Source organism: Apus apus, chromosome 17 (assembly GCF_020740795.1).
Source record: "Apus apus isolate bApuApu2 chromosome 17, bApuApu2.pri.cur, whole genome shotgun sequence".
NCBI classification, from domain to species: Eukaryota; Metazoa; Chordata; class Aves; order Apodiformes; family Apodidae; genus Apus; species Apus apus.
Genome location: NC_067298.1, coordinates 2,959,584 through 2,976,496, shown reverse-complemented (window position 1 = coordinate 2,976,496; position 16,913 = coordinate 2,959,584). Strand labels below are relative to the sequence as shown.

Genomic DNA, 16,913 nt, shown 5'->3' with positions numbered 1-16,913 from the left:
ACTGGGCAGGTCTAGTTAACCTTGACCCAGTGACTGCCATGATTTTTTTAATTCTACATAAGAAAATAGTCTGTGTAAAAGGGGAAGGAAGAATATATATACTCATATACATACATACAGATATTAAAATGACCATAACAGTATATTTAGTTAATAAACTGTGTTTAAAAAGTCAGCTTGTATTTCTCAATGTCAGACTTCTACCCAAAGGTTACATAGATTTTCTGATATAAATCTCAAAATGAAGTATTTGAGTAGCATATCTTGTGCTTGTAATTACTTAGAGCATTAAAGATAATGAACGTGTCACTTTAAGGTGTCAGGAAAGTTGGCATCTACTGTTGCAGTCTGTGGGGGCAGTTGAGTGAGGAGGCACAGGATTCTCCTGTACCAAAAAAAGCTGGCACTGGGCCTGAGAAGCTCATTACCACTGTTGGTGGAGGAGACACCAGGCAGAGACGTCTTGCCCAGCAGGCAATAATGAGGTAGAGTTTAGGATCTGTGACCAGGAAATGCCAAACTCAGTACTCCAGCACAGTCCTGTTTGCACCCAGAACTGGTGTTCAGGGTTTTGGAGTTTGTCTCTGAGATTTCAGGAGGCTGGCAGTGCACTTGGAGCAGCAGCTTCAGTTGCTTTCAGTGAGCATCTATGGCTTTCCAGAATGACCTTGAAGATTGCTCTGGCAGCCTTACTCCATGTGTTCCCAAAAGCCACCACTGGTGGTAAAAAATAAGAGAAGCATGGAATGGCTTGGGTGGGAAGGGACCTTAAAAATTATCTAGTTCCAACCCTCTGCCATGGGCAGGGACACCTCCCACTTGACCAGGTTGCTCCAAGCCCCATCCAACCTGCCCTTGGACACTTCCAGGGATGGGCATCTACACAAAACATACCAAAAACATTGGTAGTAGCTGCATGGCCCAGGTGCTCTTCAGTGTTTGGGACCTCAGGAATGTCCTTATTCCCCTTATTGTCCTGGTGCAGGTACTGTGAGGGGGTTTAGGTTTGTGGTTTTTCTTTTTGTGTTTGTTTTGGGTTTTCTTGAGGTTGTTGGTTTTTGGTTTTTGGAAATATTCTCCACTTACTTTGAAAATGTAACAAGGTAGTGAGGGATGGACCAGACCTTGGTAGCCTGCACAAGGGCTGCATGCTCTGGTTCCTTTCAAGAAAGTTCTCTGTTCTCTAGCTGCAGTGTGAGGACCTGCAGCACCTGTCTCTGCCAGCAGGGACCTCTCAGCTATCTATGAACCTGGATGAGAACCCTTGCTACTTAAGTTTCCCCAGACTTTGGTCCTCTTATGTTGCCACGCTCCATACTCATTCCTGGTCCTCTTTTGGAGAGACCCAAAACACCTCCATGTTTCATCTCAACCCTCCAAAGTTTTAGCCACACATTTGGCAGCTACATGAACAATTAATCTGCTAGAATATAATGCTGGTCTGTGTCCTGGCTGCTCAATAATATCTTGTTTGTTTGGGATTACAGATACTTCTGATGAATAAAGAAATCAACACAGTAGAACTGGATTTCCTGCTGAGGTACCCAGCACAGACTGGAGTCACAAGCCCTGTGGAGTTCCTGTCTGATCACTCCTGGGGAGGAATCAAGGTATCTGCTTCATTTGAACTGTGTGAAATCAACATCCCTGATCTCCTCTAAAAGCCTTTCAGCAGTCCTCATGTTGGTGCTTTTAGCATTTGATGAGCAAAGTTCTCACCATACCTGAGAAACAGCACAAAACCACCACTGAAATGGAGAGTTCTGATGATCTGTGTGTCCCTGAGAAGGTGATTTTTCCTGCTGAGACTTAGGCTTCTCTCTCTGTGTGGCAGGAAGGAGAATATCCTTTGGGTTATGTGATTGAAGTTTGTAAAGAGCATGGAGATCTTCACTGTATTTGGGAGGAGGTGGGAATTCAAGGTAGACATGACCATCTGCAGACATGTGCTGGGGATAGAGCAGTGGCAGCTGACAGACCTGCAGAAAGGAGAAGGTCTAACAGCTGCCATGTGTTTGGGGTGAGAGGTGAGGAAGAGCATCCCAATGAAATGGGAGTTAGCTCATCTTGGCTGCTCTTTGTCAACAAATGCAAATTGTGCTGGGTTTGGATTGGATTCAGCAGGGTAGGATCTGTTTCCTGGAAAGGGACAAAATGTTCTACAGATTAGGCCTGTTCATTCCCACCTTGTTGAAGCTGAGATTGTATCTTTTGGGGTTTTTATGGCTTCTGATCAGTCCCTGGCTCCTGCTGTGAATTAAGAATCAGTTTTGTTCGTAGCATGTTGCCTTTGTGGGACATTTCTCTGGTACTGTCAAGTGGGGAGAGAGGATGTCTTGGCTTTGTTGGGACAGTTCCCAAATTGTCATCCTGGACATTGGGTTTTCCCTTTTAACTCCATCCTGTGTAGACAATGTGTTTTGTTTTTGGAGAGTGACCAAAGTACCTCCTTGCAGCCCAAGACATCTCTGAGATTCTTTTCCTGTTTGTATTGTTTTGTGGAGCTTCCCAGAGTTTTGCAGGAGTCCTGGGTACCTCCCTGGGCAGCCTGTTCCAATGCTTCACCACTACATCAGTGAAGACATTTTTCCTCATATCCAGTCTGAACCTCCTCTGGTGCAACTTGACCCCATAAATGGTGGTTGCAACTGCCTCATTACTGTGATGAAGGTGGTACCGTTCTCAGCTCAGGTAGTGGTATGACAAGGGGGAATGGCTTTAAACTGGAAGAGGGGAGATTTAGGTGGGACATGAGGAGGAAACTCTTTGCTGTGAGGGTGGTGAGACCCTGGCCCAGGCTGCCCAGGGAAGCTGTGGCTGCCCCATCCCTGGCAGTGTTGAAGGGCAGGTTGGATGGGGCTTGGAGCAGCCTGGGCTGGTGGGAGGTGTCCCTGCCCATGCAGAGGGTTGGAGATGGATGATCTTTAAGGTCCCTTCCAACCCAAACCAGTCTGAGATAAATGCCAAAGGAACACCAACTCCCAGTCATTCATTCTTCACTTTACTCTTGCATCACTATTTGTCAGATCCAGGAGAACAGGCATTTATGTGCAGAGGGTCTCAGAGAGCCTGCCATGAGACCAGCAGTCAGGAGCTTCTACTCAGCAGAGCTCAAATACTGTCAGTAGCATTCCTAAACAAGGTCTTCTCCCCTTCCCACAGCCATGTGGCCCAGCTTCATCCCCACCAGCAGCCTGCACTTCCTCATCCATCCCAAACTGATGCAGTGCTGAGTGTTTCTCATGCAGTCACTGTAGTAGCTGGAGCCTTATCCTGAGGGAGGCAGAAATTGAGGGTGGGTTGTCACCTGAAGTTGTTTTGTAATGCTTGATTCTCCTTCAGATGAGCCCTTCCCACTCAGCTCCTTCTCTCCCACTGATTCTCTTGGGGTTGAGGTGGCACCTACATGATGCCAAGAAGTGCTGCTCTGCATCTTCTCCCGTTGCTGAGCTGGGAGATGGCAGGAGGTACAAGTGTCCAGCTGTGCTCCAGGCATCAGGTGTCTTCAGCACCCACTGTCCCCACAAACTGCACATCTCAAAGAGTCACAATCTGATCAATAATCTGCACTAATTGCCTTTCAGGATTTTCAGATGGCGAATTCTATACGATCAGGTACCGAACGCTCCTCAGCTTGTCTTTTGTTATGACTCCACTGTTGACTTTGCCCTAAATAAAGTTGGCTGGTGCCAACTTTATTAGTGTTTATGTTCTAGTAATGTCTGTTGCTTTATTAGCCTTGGTGTTTTTGGCAACTTGTTACTTGAGGCATGGTTTTAGTACAATCACATTTTGTCACAGGCTGTTAAAATTAGCTTAATTAGTCACGGCTTCTATACAGCTTATTAGCAGGCAAAGATCTCCTTTTCCTTCATCAGGACAATGAAGTGCTGTAATAAATGGTTTCTTCAACAAAGCTTGAGCAAAGTACATTTCAGATTCATATTTCAAATTCCAAGTGGAATTGAACTGCTGCTTTTTTCCACAGAAACACTGACAGTTCTCCTGCACAAAGTGCTCCCCTTGCCAGAGGTTTCAGGTCAAGACAGCAGTGCTGAAAGAAATCAATATTGATATTTGTGGCCCACTCTGTGCCTCCCAATTTGGGCTCATTAACTTCAAAGGAAACCTCATTAAATGTTGAGGACTCTGGGCATGCAAATAGGCTTGTGTGGCTCGGCTTATTATTTATTGGTGTTGTTTAATAAATAATATATATCAGCTAATAGTCCTTTGCAGTTGTTCAGCTGTTTTCAGCTCATGATGCTGGAGCATCTGACACATATTTATGATTTAGTCTTCCAGCTTTTTTTTAAGCTCAGTACAGAGTTTCCCAGAGCTTTTTGCTGTAATTTGTGTGCCAGGGAAGCTCAGTATTTGCCACTGCATGAAGAAACCCACAGAGCTGTCCAGAAGGGCAGGTTTTGTTGGGCAGCATTATATCTTGTATATAATTTGCTGATAGACTTGGGGAAAAAAAAAAGAAAAAAGTAAGTTTTAGGCTTTTTAGTGCTTCTTTAAGACTGAAACAGGAACAGAATTCAAATTAAGTACAGGTCGAGAAAACCTGGTGAGCTTGACTTGATTGAGTTCATCAGCCTGTGAGGAGAACAAGCAGGACCTGTGAAGCCCTGCAAGGCTGGGCCTTGGCTCTGGAGCAGGGGGACGTGTTAGCAAAGGACCCAGTCATTGTCCTCAGTGCCAACCCTGCCTCTGGGTGATTGAAGGGCTCGTTATGAGCAGGAAGGGGCAAAAAATGGTGTCATTAATGAAAGCACTTCCTCTGCTGAGTCCCTGGCTCTGCTGTTCAACAGAGCTGGTGGTTTCAGTTCAAGGCCTGCCTTTTGCAGGTACTTCACAGTGATCTCTGGAGAAGTCAAAAGGATTCTTTTCCTCTTTATGAGGTTTTCTGGCTTTTTTTCTTTTTTCAATTTCCTTTATTACAGCAGGTTATACTTTTCCTCACCCTCTGTGTTCCCAGCACTTAGCTTCAAAGTTTTTCTTTCTGCTAGTACTTCTGCAAAAGTTTTTCGTGTGCATGCAGGGTTGTGCATTTCTCCTGACTTGGCTGTGTGTTGCTTTACCAAGAAAACACCTTAGACCACAAAGTTTCAGTGCTGCTGCTGCTTCTTGAACTGCACAAGAAGTCAGGCCCCACACAGCCACATGCAAGTGACCTTTTTTGGTACTCTTGTTGTGTGATTGAACTTCACATAGAATCATTTGTAGGGATTGTCCTCTGTAGGGTTTTTCTCCCATTTATTAATTCAGAGCTGTGTGGCTCATGGTGAGCTCGTGCCTGGGCATCTTCATGTTCATAGATTCAGAAGCAGATGAGCAGGCCAGAAAAAAGTGTGTTCTCCTGACTGTACAGGTACAATGGGGGCTGAGATAGGGAGAAACTTCTCTCCATAGGCTGAGACAACCTTACTTTGAAGCAGCTTTATAGGTGCATGAGCATGGTTTTAGTCCTGAGCCCCACCAGTAGGACTGATTAGCTTGGGCAAAGCCTCACACAAGCACCTTCTGTTGAGTGCCCAAAGATCATGCCTGTGTCTCTTAGGGGTTCAGCAGAGCAGCCTGTATTTGCCTAGGGCAGATCCTATGGATGTACCCAGAGTCCAGCTGGGCTCTTCTTGAGCTTCACCACTTCTAATGAAGCCATTGGTCATGTCCTTGTGGGCATGTCCTTATGGTCTTCATTTTCATTTTTCCCTTGGCCAAAACCAGCCCTTTTTAGAAGCTGAGGGTGGTTCTTGGGCCAGTAAGACTAGCTGAAGGTTGGGTGAATAGATTCCTCAGTGGCTCCACTGATCTCTGCTGTGAAATTCTCCCATGCTCCAGCTCCCTCCATGCTGTGCCCTTCCTGGGGAGCATGTCCATGTTGCCTCATGGCCTTGTGCCTCCTGCAGAGCTGCAGTCCCTGGTTGACTGCTGTGCCCAGGTTGGGTGCAGACACCTGTGGGTCTCCTCTCCACGTTTCCCAAGTCTGCTTTGCTCTGGAATATTTTCTGCAGTGCCTCTTTGCTGCTGAATGCAGATGTGTCCCCTAGGATAAGTGAAGCTGCTTAATATACAGCAAGAACACACCTGGCCAACTCAGATTACTTCTTCATCCCAATCATTTCCCTCATCTTTTTCTGAAGAGGAAGAATTTTCGTTATGTAGATATGAAAACACTGCTGAAAGGGCATTGTTTAATAGATGTGATGTTGAATAATGAGCTCTAACTACTGAATTCAGCTTTCAAGGAGGAGAGCAGCAGTAGACAAAGTAGTATATTAGCTCCATATTTATAATTCTGCAGAATGCAGATGATAAGATTGCCTGTGTGGCTGCTGAGATAAAATACCAAGTAATATATTTTATGTTTAAGAAAACCGTGTCATTGTTTGCTGGGGTGTTTTTAGACAAAAGAACAGAAATCTCTCTTCCAACTTTCACTTTTTGTACTTTTTCAAGACTGAGATTTTTCATTCTTGTCAAAGATTCATTGTGACACAATCTGCTGCCTGTTTTGTGCTTTTTTGCTCATAAGCAAGGTCCTTTGATCAGGCTGGTCAGATATGAAAGGCTTGCAGCTCACAGTTTTCCATCTACATTCCGAATTCTTCCTCTGCCAGAAAATCATAGTCTTAATTAAATATCTTCCATTAAGTCAGCTCCTCAGATCTACAGCCTTCTTAGTGCATCTTTGATAGGAAAAATGGATTCTGACACTTGGGTGTGCATTTCTCTGCTCTCAGCTAGGAGTTCCTTAAGGACATTCACTGGTCCTCACCAGCACTCAAGTCTCAGAGAGCTGTTCCCAGTGTGTCACAGAAACATTGCTTGGTTTGCTGCACACCTCACCTGACTTGTGAAAATGTTATCTGAAAGGTTCTCCTCCCTCTCTACTCTGTCCTAGTGAGGCCCCATCTGGAGAACTGTGTCCAATCCTGGGCTCCCCGTGACCAGAAAGACAAGGAGCTACTGGAGAGAGTCCAGTGGAGGGCTATGAGGATGATGAGGGGGCTGGAGCATCTCTCTTATCACAGACCTGGGTCTGTTCAGCCTGGGGAAGAAAAGACTGAGAGGGGATCTCATCAGTGCTTCTCAGTATCTGCAGGGCTGTGTCAAGAGGATCTGGCCCAGCTCTGTTCAGTGACAGGACAAGCAGCAGTGGGCACAAACTGAAACACAGGAAGTTGCATCTGAAAATGAGGAAACCTTCTTGACTTTGAGGGTGACAGAGCCCTGGGACAGGCTGCCCAGAGAGGCTGTGGAGTCTCCCTCTCTGGAGACATTCAAACCCACCTGGACATGACCCTGTGCCACCTGCTCTAGGTGAACCTGCTTTAGCAGAGGGTGGGACTAGATGATCTCCAGAGGTGCCTTCCAAGCCCTACCATGTTGGGATCCTGTGAAATGATTCCCCTTCAGCTGTCATTAGCCTGTGGGCTGGGCTGGCCAGAAGCCACTCTTGCCCCTGGTGTGGAACAGCACTGGGGACCAGCCCTGCAGCAGCTGCAAGGGACATTGTTTTTCCAGAAGCAGCATCTCCAGGGTGGTTGCACAACTGCTGAGCACTGTCAGCTTTTTCTTTGTGGAGCCTGCTCTGCTTAAAAGCTGTAGAATGTAATAAAAAACACCTCAGTTTTGCAAGTGAAATTGTGAGTAGTCATTAGGATTTCATAGTCTCACAGATGATTAAAACTGTGAGAGTATTAAATATAGTTTCTTTCCAGTGTTGTCAAGTCATGGGATTTTCATAGAGACATTTGGTGATGGGCTCTTTATGGACCAATTTTTTTTTTTAAAGTAGGGAGTTCTCTTAGAAAGCAACATGTATAAGGAGCTAAGACTGAAAGTATGAATCAGGTATAACCTGAAGACTCGAGAAGGAGGGATAGTTCTTAAAAAAACAGCTCACTTTTTAATTCTGGTTTTCTTATGTCTTTTTAGAAACCAGCCTCATGGCTGCTGGGCAACTTGATCACTAGGTGTTAGGAGCTCACTCTGGCAGCACTGGTTTTACTTGTACTGTGTTATTTCCACACTCTTTATGTCAGTGCAGAGCATGGAAAATGAGGAGCTGTTTTGACCCCCCTTGCCCCAGAGCTGTTGTCGAGTCAGGTGGCTCCAGGGCAGGCTATTTTAAATTGTGGAAATAGTTTAAAATACAGAACAATCTTTCTGAAAAAGAAGAATTTCCTTTCGAGCCCAGGGGAAGAAAACATGGAGTTAATACCTTTTTTTATTTAGATTTTATAAAAGCTTCTGAAGCAATGCCTACATTTGGGGCCAGTTTTGCCCAGATGGAGTCCTTAGAATAACAACCTTTGGTGAGAAGAGCAAGTGTTTTCTCTAATAATTTTACAAAAGCTTTATTTTTGTGTGTTAGGAGATAAATTGCATGTGGTGGCAATGACACCAAGACCTCTGAAATTGATCTTTTCACTAAGACTCAGCCCATCCTCTGGAGGCAGCAAGCAGTGAGGAGAAGCTGAGTGGATCATCTGGTTGTTCCTCTCGACCTGGGACATCTCCCCTGTCCCTTGAGCCATTGTCTCTTTGCAGAGATCCCCTTTCCCCTCCTGCCCCTTGGTGACCCCCTGGAGGGCCAAGCACTAGGGACACCCTGTAATGACACCAGCAGTGGCAACTAGGATTTCTTTCTCAAAACCAGTGGCTGATCCGGATTGTGTTTCCTACAGCTGTGGAGGGAAAGGGAATATTTTGCATTTCTGAATGTGTTAAATTCACAGATCTGCTGACATACCAGCTCCAGTGCAAAGCTGGTTCTGAGTTAGACAAGAAACTGTCAGAGAAAAGCCAAGTGATAAAGCAAGTTGTCTGTGATTCAGTGAATGAAAAATCATTCTCTCTGAGGCAACAATGATCCTCCCTTTGACATGGTGCAGAGAGTTTTGCTGGCAGAGTCTCATTTTGAGATATAAACTCGAGACCCTCCTGTTTCCAGCCATCAGAGATGATTACAGTGTGGGTTGCAAAGAGAGGAACTGGAGCCCTCCAGCCCTTCTCATCGTATTTTGATCAATGTTTTTTGTCTCTCTCAATTCCCATGACAACTCTAATTGACAAATGGAATCTTCCTTATGTCGACAGAAATAGCCACTCTGCACAGGTTGCTGTGTGGTATCCATCTGCTCTCCCAATGCACCACTCCTGCTTTTACTCCTGCTGCTTGGAAACAGTGACATGTTGTTGTTGGTCTAAGTTTCTTGGAAAATTTCACACCAGAGGTATGGAAAAGCAATTAATATGCACAGAGAGATTGCTGGTTGAGATAGCTTTCACTGCACAGGCTTTTAAATAGCAGCATCTCTTATTAATACCATCACTCCTAATAAATGCAATTAAAATTGTTGGCTAATGAAAATTTTAGTGTTAATTTATATGATTCAGAATTTATACTCGCAATTAACGCTTTCTTGGTTCTGCAACATGTTGTTCAGGGAGAGAGAGACTATCATCTCTGATTACATGTCTGTCATTTAGTAAGAAGAAAGCAATTTTTTCAGAGTCTCCCTGGTTAACATCAGCAAGAAGCTTCTCAAAGCAGCAGCAGCAGCAGACAAAGTTCTGAAGTGGTATTTTAAGTGAGTCACTTCAGAAGTCAACAGTGTTGAAATGTTTTATATAAGCACTGGCCCTGATGAATCCACTGAATTCAACATGTGCCATTGTCTTGTGTCCAGCTGTAAGAAATGTATCAAATGTATTTTTTGCTGCAAGGTTTTTGGTGATGAGAACATGTGGCATCATTCCTGTGAAGTTCAAGTTCTCACGTTCTGTGCCCTGGTTTCTAGTTTTCCACGGAAAGATGGATATGATACTGAGTTGGAATAAAATGCTTCTGTTGCTGACACTTCTCCATGCCAGGGCTAAACCACACTTGGGAACATCTGTTGAATCCCCACTTTGTTCACACTCCCCTCTGTGAAATCCTCAGGATCCCTGGGAGCTTGGCATGGAACTTGGCATGGAGCTGCTCAGCACCAGTGGAATCAGGCCCTGTTGCAGCTGCCAAGTGGCATTGCAAGGACTCTGCTCTTATCTCTGCCTTTTGTGGAGATACTGGTGGGACTGGGACTTTGGGAGAGCACTTATAGTGATGTCTGTAAGGACTTCTCCACCTGTAGCTCTAACTCTGGCCCCTAGAGCACATGACCTATGAGGAAAGGTGGAAGGATTTGTCCAGGTATGAGATGACAGAGCCAAATTCTCCTTGTTACTGGCAATGAAATTCATAAGGATCAGCTGTGACAAATCCCAGAGGTTCAGCTTGAGCGTATTAAAAAGATTAAATCTTCTTTGCCAGGAGGATAGTGCAGCTCCACCATAGGGCATCCAGGGGGCTGGGAGAGCTTCAGTTTAGAGGTCAGATGCTGGGAATACATATTCAATGAATGTCTTGGCTGGCAACAGCTTTACATCCTCTTTCTCCCTGTCACCTACAGGCATCCCCACTGCTAAAACCATCAACTCATTTATCCTGAGGAGCCCCCTCAGTGTTCAGTCTATTAGAAAGAGCAAAGTTTTACACTGCTCTTGCCTCTCCTGGGGAAGCCTTTCCAGAGGGAAAGCATGGCTTTCCTGCATGGCTCTTCCTGCCTCCTGGTTTCTTTAGAGCAGAGTGGCCTCCAGTGTCTTCTGCTCCATTGGTAGCAGCATCATATCCAAAGCAATCTCTCAGCACTTGTGTCAGGGCATTTGAATGACTTTCAGAGCCCTTTGGCTTTGGTTTATTTTCTCAGTTGATGTGAACAAGGTGTGACACCAGCATTTCTCCCCGAGTTTTCTCAGTTGCTTTCCACAGGGGAGCTGGTTGGAATGTGAGCTGGAGCATTAATGGTGCTGAACACCTCTGCCCATCAAAAGCTTCTGCTTCGCTCCCAGCGTGGCCTCCTGTTTCTACAGAAAATAGCTCGTTCACTGTCTTTTGTACTCCACTTGTCTTTTCCACTTCATGTTCAACTGCTCACAGCTTCAAATTATGCAAAACACTCTGAAGATGTTTGTTTCAGCGAGAATTTCACTTGAAACCCAGAAGAACCTTACAAGCTGTGCAATACGTTTTGCTGTCACTTCTATGAGAGATCATTTGGATTCTTTACTTCTCTGCATAACATTTATAGTTGCCACTTTCTAGCTGCTTTCTCATTGTGATTATCATTTATTTACTGCCATGCTCAGCTGTTCTTCCCAGCATCCTTCAGCTACCTGTTTCTGCCACAGACTTGTAGCCCTGAAAGTTCATCTTCCTGTGCGTTTGGCAAGTAGGAATCTGAATGACTTGATTTTTACAGCAGCACAGCTTGTACAAAGAAAGCACCTCACCCATTGACATCCTGCACTGTGTTGCTGGAGATCTGTGGCTCAGGCTGTTTCTTGAGAGGTGTGTGTGTGTGGCTCTCTCGGTGTCTTGAGATTTGTGAAGTCTCAGTGTTGTAGTTTCACAGTGTGCAGAGAGAGAAGAGTATGCACGGGGCAGCAGGGAGAGAAAAATAACTCCATGTATATAAAGATTAAGAGAATTCATATTCCAATTGTGAAATGCCTTAAAAAACAGTTTTGGTGAGCGTGGCATGTGTGAGTCTCTGCTTAGCTTTGGATACTGAGCTCCCTGGATACAAAAGCACATTTTTCTGTCAATTGTTGTGATTTTTGCTGCACAGTTCTCCCTGTGTCTGTGGAAGCAGTAAGGAGTCTTTTTGCAGACTGGCAGCTCCCAGGAATACCAGCAGTGTGCTCTCCTGTCAGACTTGGGCTCAACATTTCCAGTTCCCATCCAAATCAGGCCTTGCTGGGATAACTGACAGCACCAAGTATTTGTCACCTGAGATTTTTCAGTTCTGATTTCAAAACAGGAGAGCAGATTTCTTCTTGCTTTGGCTTATGGAGAACTGCTTTATGGGTGGAGGAGTCAGAGCAGCTCTGCTCTGGAGCCAGGCTGGGAGAGTTGGGGTGTTCAGCCTGGAGAAGAGAAGGCTCCAGGGAGACCTTAGAGCACCTTCCAGTGCCTGGAGGGGCTCCAGGAAAGCTGGGGAGGGACTTGGGACAAGGGCAGGGAGGGAGAGGACAAGGGGGGATGGATTGAAACTAGAAGAGGGGAGATTTAGGTGAGACACGAGGAAGAAATTCTTTAGCGTGAGGATGGTGAGACACTGGCCCAGGTTGCCCAGGGAACCTGCTCTAGTGGGAGGTGTCCCTGCCTATGCAGGGGGCTTGAATGATGATCTTTAAGGTCCCTTCCAATCCAAAACAGTCTGGGATTCTGTGATTCTATGATGGCAAATTCTTACATCCTTTCTTGTATAGTCGCTTCCAAACTGCCATGACTCAGCTACTGTGCTGCAGGGGTGAAAGCCTGGATGCCCTGTGTGGCAATGGGTGTTGCAGGAATCTGGGTGAGAGCATCAGGGCAGCCTGTGTTAGGTGCAGCATGACTTTAGAGCTGACGTTCTGCAGGCAGCCTTGAGATATGTCATAGAGTCATAGAAGTCCTTCCACAAGCATGAAACTGTCCTCAGTCATATTTTCCTGTGGCCTTGCAAGTGGACCATCTTCATTCCTGTTCCTGGGACAACATGCTGAGAACAGAGGTGATGAAAGGAGAATGGAGAAAGTCTGATATTGGTGGGTTTCTGGTGGTGGTTCCCAGGCTCCAGCTATGATGCTTCTGGTGGAGCAAAACTTGAGCAATCAATGGTGTTAGAAAAACAGTTGAGAGGCGCGTTGGTTTGTCCTTCTGAAGCCCTTCCTTGAAATTTTTCCAGGCTCTCTCAGCCATGGAAGAATTCAGAAACCTGGATCGGGATATTGAGGGCTCTGCCAAACGGTGGAAGAAGTTTGTTGAATCCGAGTGTCCTGAAAAGGAGAAGCTCCCTCAGGAATGGAAGAACAAGTCAGCTCTGCAGCGCCTGTGCATCATGAGAGCCCTGCGACCGGACCGCATGACCTACGCTGTCAGGTGGGGACCCTTCCTGCCTGCCTCCCAGCTCTGGGCCTGTCTTTTCTAGGGAACAGGAGTCATTCAGGAATAGGTTTAGATTTCTTGATTGTAGAAAGTGAGTTCTGCAAAATGGTTTCCTGGAAAGGAGGAAAATGCGGAACGAGTCATCTCTGCACTCGGCGCAACAGTCGCCACGTTCCGTTTTACTGACATTTCTGGTGTAGGGAGATCTAACCTCAGTATCACCAGTAGTGATGGAGTAGAACTAGCACTGGGTGAGGAGCAGACATGCCAAGCCAGAAAGGAGCATCCTCATACAGATGTTATGCATCTGCCAAAGCCTTCTCATGATCAGAACAGCTTCTAAAGTTCTTTAAGGTCGATTTTAGTTACTAGGTCTTTTATGGCTGTTCCTTAGGCACAAGGGTAAAGTGAAGAAGGAAAGTCTTACAGAGGTTTTTCCTTTCTTTTTTCTTTTTTTTTTTTTCCTCTAAAATACAAAATTCATGTGATGCTAGTTCTGAAAGCTGTAGTGGTAAATTATGTAGTGAAGGTAACTAGGCAAGTCTGAGCTTCACGAAAGTTTGCAGAGCAGTGTGCTTGTTGCAGGAGAAACAAAAGGTCTTTCTCCCCATTAGGATCTGTTTTTTCCTGCTCTGCTCTAGTAGTCTACGATTTGACATTTCTGCAATGTCTCTCATGCTACTGCCTCTCCAATAGTTTATATTGCTCCACCATCTGGCACGTGTGTGTCTATGGGTGCATGTAGCGGGTTGTATTGCTTAGTGTATGAACTAGATTTCAGTTTGTGCTTTAAAACTCACAGGGAAGTGCAGCAAAGACTGAGTGAAGCCTCCTTAGGATCATTGTTATTATGTTTTTATGAAATTAAATGCCATCATTAATCATGATCATACCATTCTAAACCATCTCCTTTTTCCTTTCTTACTGCGGATTCTCCGTGAGTTCTCTCATCTGAAAAGACTGATTTTACTGCTGTTTAGTTGGAGTAAAAGGAGCTGTTTTCTGAGCTTTTGAAAGCATATTTCACTTAAGCAAGTTTAATTAATTTCTTTCCATCAAAATGGCTGTGCTCACATAGCACAAAAATCATTAGATTAGAAAACTTAAACACCCTTCATATTTTATGAAAAGGTGACAGAATCCAAGTTCAAAAGCTTGGTTGGATGTTTTTAGGGCTTTTTCTTTGGCACAAGAATATTGAAAAGTTGAGGTTTTTTTGTTTTGTTCCTTATCTAGAAGTAGGTTAGAATGTAAACGAGTGCAAAGAGTAACAGTTCACAGCTCCTGCCCCAAGACTTCCTTTGTAGATGTTTGTGACACAATTTTTTCTTGAAATACAGGATAGTCAGACACTAGGCCCAAAAGGCTTCCAAAGAGCTTTTGGTCAGTTAAATCTTATACTTCAAAAGCCAATGTGTAATTATTCATGGTAATAATGACAGTCAAAATGTGTTTGGCTTCCTGGTTCCTTCTTGCTAGTATCATACTTCCCAAACCTTTCTTCAGCCACCATCTGGCTAAGACAGCTACCATTGCCTTAGTGAAGAAATTCCTGAGAGATGCACCTTTCTGGAAAACACACGAGTCTGTTCATCTGTCTTGTCATGCCAGTCAGTGAAGTTCTCCAGTGTAGGAAGGACAAGCCATCTTTGGATTGAGCTTAAGCTCAATACCATCAGCATTCCTGACAGCCACCACGCAGAAGGCTAATGTCTCATTTTCCTAAGCACTGTCAGAGCTGTGTTGTGGTTGTGACCCTTCAAAAACCAGGGGGTCCTGCAGAGCACTGGGGAGTGGCCCACTCTAACCCTGAGGACTTCAGCCTCCACAGCTCTGCTTTAGGCAGGAGCGTTTCAAGATCATGCGAGGGTTAAATTCATCAGGCTTTGGATTCCTGCAGTGTCGCTGGGTCCCACAAGTTGTTGGGCAGTTCCCAACTTGCAGATGACTTCCTGCTGTGTATCTGGTCAATCTGCTGACCTTAAATACTGTACTGATGATCAATGGACACCCCTACCAGGCCTGACCTTCCTGTCTCCCTCAGCGTCTTGACAAGTGCATTTTAGGAGTCAAGGAGTAACTTGCTAAAACTCAGGTTTAGGTGCAAGATGTCCTAGATGCTCTAGAATATCCCTACCTCATTTCCAGCTGCTTTTCAGAATGGTGCAAGACCCTTTATGTCCCATGGCCTATGTGGCAGCTCCATGAAGGTGGTCTAGGAAGCTCTTTGGTATATAAATGATCCACCCCTCTATGGGTTTCTTGCATTTCCCTGTCTTGGAAGTTAGATTTTTCTGCCACTCTTCATAGCAGATCCTTGGGGTTATTTGCACAGGCTGGTTTATTCCCTCAGCCTAAGGAGCCATCAGGAGAAACCTCTCTTTACCCTGACTCATTCCTAAGATCTTAGGTGGGGGTTCTGTTCTCCAACACCAAGAACCATCATTTCCTCCAGAGGGCATTTCCTGTGCTACTACCTCTTCCATCCTTCTGTCTTATTGAAGAACATGAGGAAGGAGCTTCTTACAACCCCTTGTGGTCCCATGTTTCCACATCCACGATGAGGTCAGATCAGTCCAGCAGTTACTAGCAAGGTATAACTTGGTCATGGTGAGGCCCTTCCAAAAGCTTCCAAGTACTTCTGCCTTGAGGGATAGACCTTGAAACAATGCAGGAGGACTAATGACTCTGAAGGACTCAGGACTCTGGTAGCACCTCCAGCCACGGTTATGAGACTTATGTGGACTGTTCAGATAAAGGCTCTTAGGCAGCTGTGGCTTCATATCACCTAGAAAAGCTGTGAGCCAGTCGTTTGCCTTGCACACTACTTTTGCTTCTCATTCTGGCACCACTTCTCCAGTTCTACTGCTTCTACTGTCAACCACCCCTACCTTGTTTGAAAAGCACTAAGGGTTTTCACTCTTCCAGCCCTGTCTCTCAGGGCAGGCCTTCCTCTCCTGCATGTGTGATCCATGACAAAGGCTCCCAGTCACATTAGTTGTGTTTCTCCATCTCCAAGGCATTATTTCAAAGAGCTGAGACCTGATGTAAACAAGAAGGTTGTGACCTTATATCTGAGGGACTTTTTCTAACGTTGTGGCTGAAGCTTTCCAGCAGCTCTTCAGCAAATCTTGACCCAGAACAGAAAACTCTACTTGAAAGAGGTACCAAAATGGAAGCTTTTTCTCTTGAAATCCCTTTAGGCATTTCTATTTCAACTGCCTTTCACTAGTCCTTGAAGGAGACTCTCCCCTCTCTTAGAAGGAATTTGGCTGGTCTTCTGCTATCATCCACCAGCTGCAAACAGGCTGATATTTTTCTTCCCTGTGGTCCTGAGGTTTTCAAAAGGCCTGAGTTGTGCATCAGAAGAGTAACTGCTCATTCCTGGGGTTGGAATAGAACATTCCTACCTTGGAATCAATGTCAAACCAAGCTCACCCTGAGGAAATCCAGCCTGGACATTCTCCATACACTGTGTTCAGTTCAGGCAGCTGATGGGGAGCTGGATTTTTTCCTTTTCCCTCAGCTGTATTTTTCCTTGTGACTCTCCTGCAGAGGCTAAGCTACATGCACTAAGATATTCTTAGCACTCTTCCCTTTGATCTTCCCAGAACAAAGTAGTTTTGTAAATCATCTGGACTTTTTGTGCCTTTTGGTGATGAATCCAAAGGAATGCTGTTCCCTCTCAAAGCCTGGATGGATTACAAACTCCTCAGCAGTTTTCTATACATTGACTTAACTCTTTCCTCTCTCCTGAGATACTTCTATCAGAAACAAGCCTTGTATTGAACTTCTGAACACAGCACTGGGCTGGTAGGTTCTGTTCTCCCTTCTCACTTCCTTTTCCTATGTCAGATACTGATGTGCCATGTGTCATTTTACCCCTAAAAATGCCAGACATGCTACTGAGTGATAAATCCAGAAGCCCAGC

General features: G+C 45.1%; 1 protein-coding gene across 1 annotated transcript in view; it reads left to right on the top strand.

Moving 5' to 3' along the window:
• The window catches only part of DNAH9 (dynein axonemal heavy chain 9), a 160,501-nt gene that overhangs the window by 113,077 nt on the left and 30,511 nt on the right, over nt 1-16,913 (top strand). The window contains exons 59-60 of the mRNA XM_051635224.1: nt 1,488-1,610; nt 12,783-12,976. Coding sequence (XP_051491184.1) covers nt 1,488-1,610; nt 12,783-12,976 — 317 coding nt within the window. The remainder of the gene's footprint in view (nt 1-1,487; nt 1,611-12,782; nt 12,977-16,913) is intronic.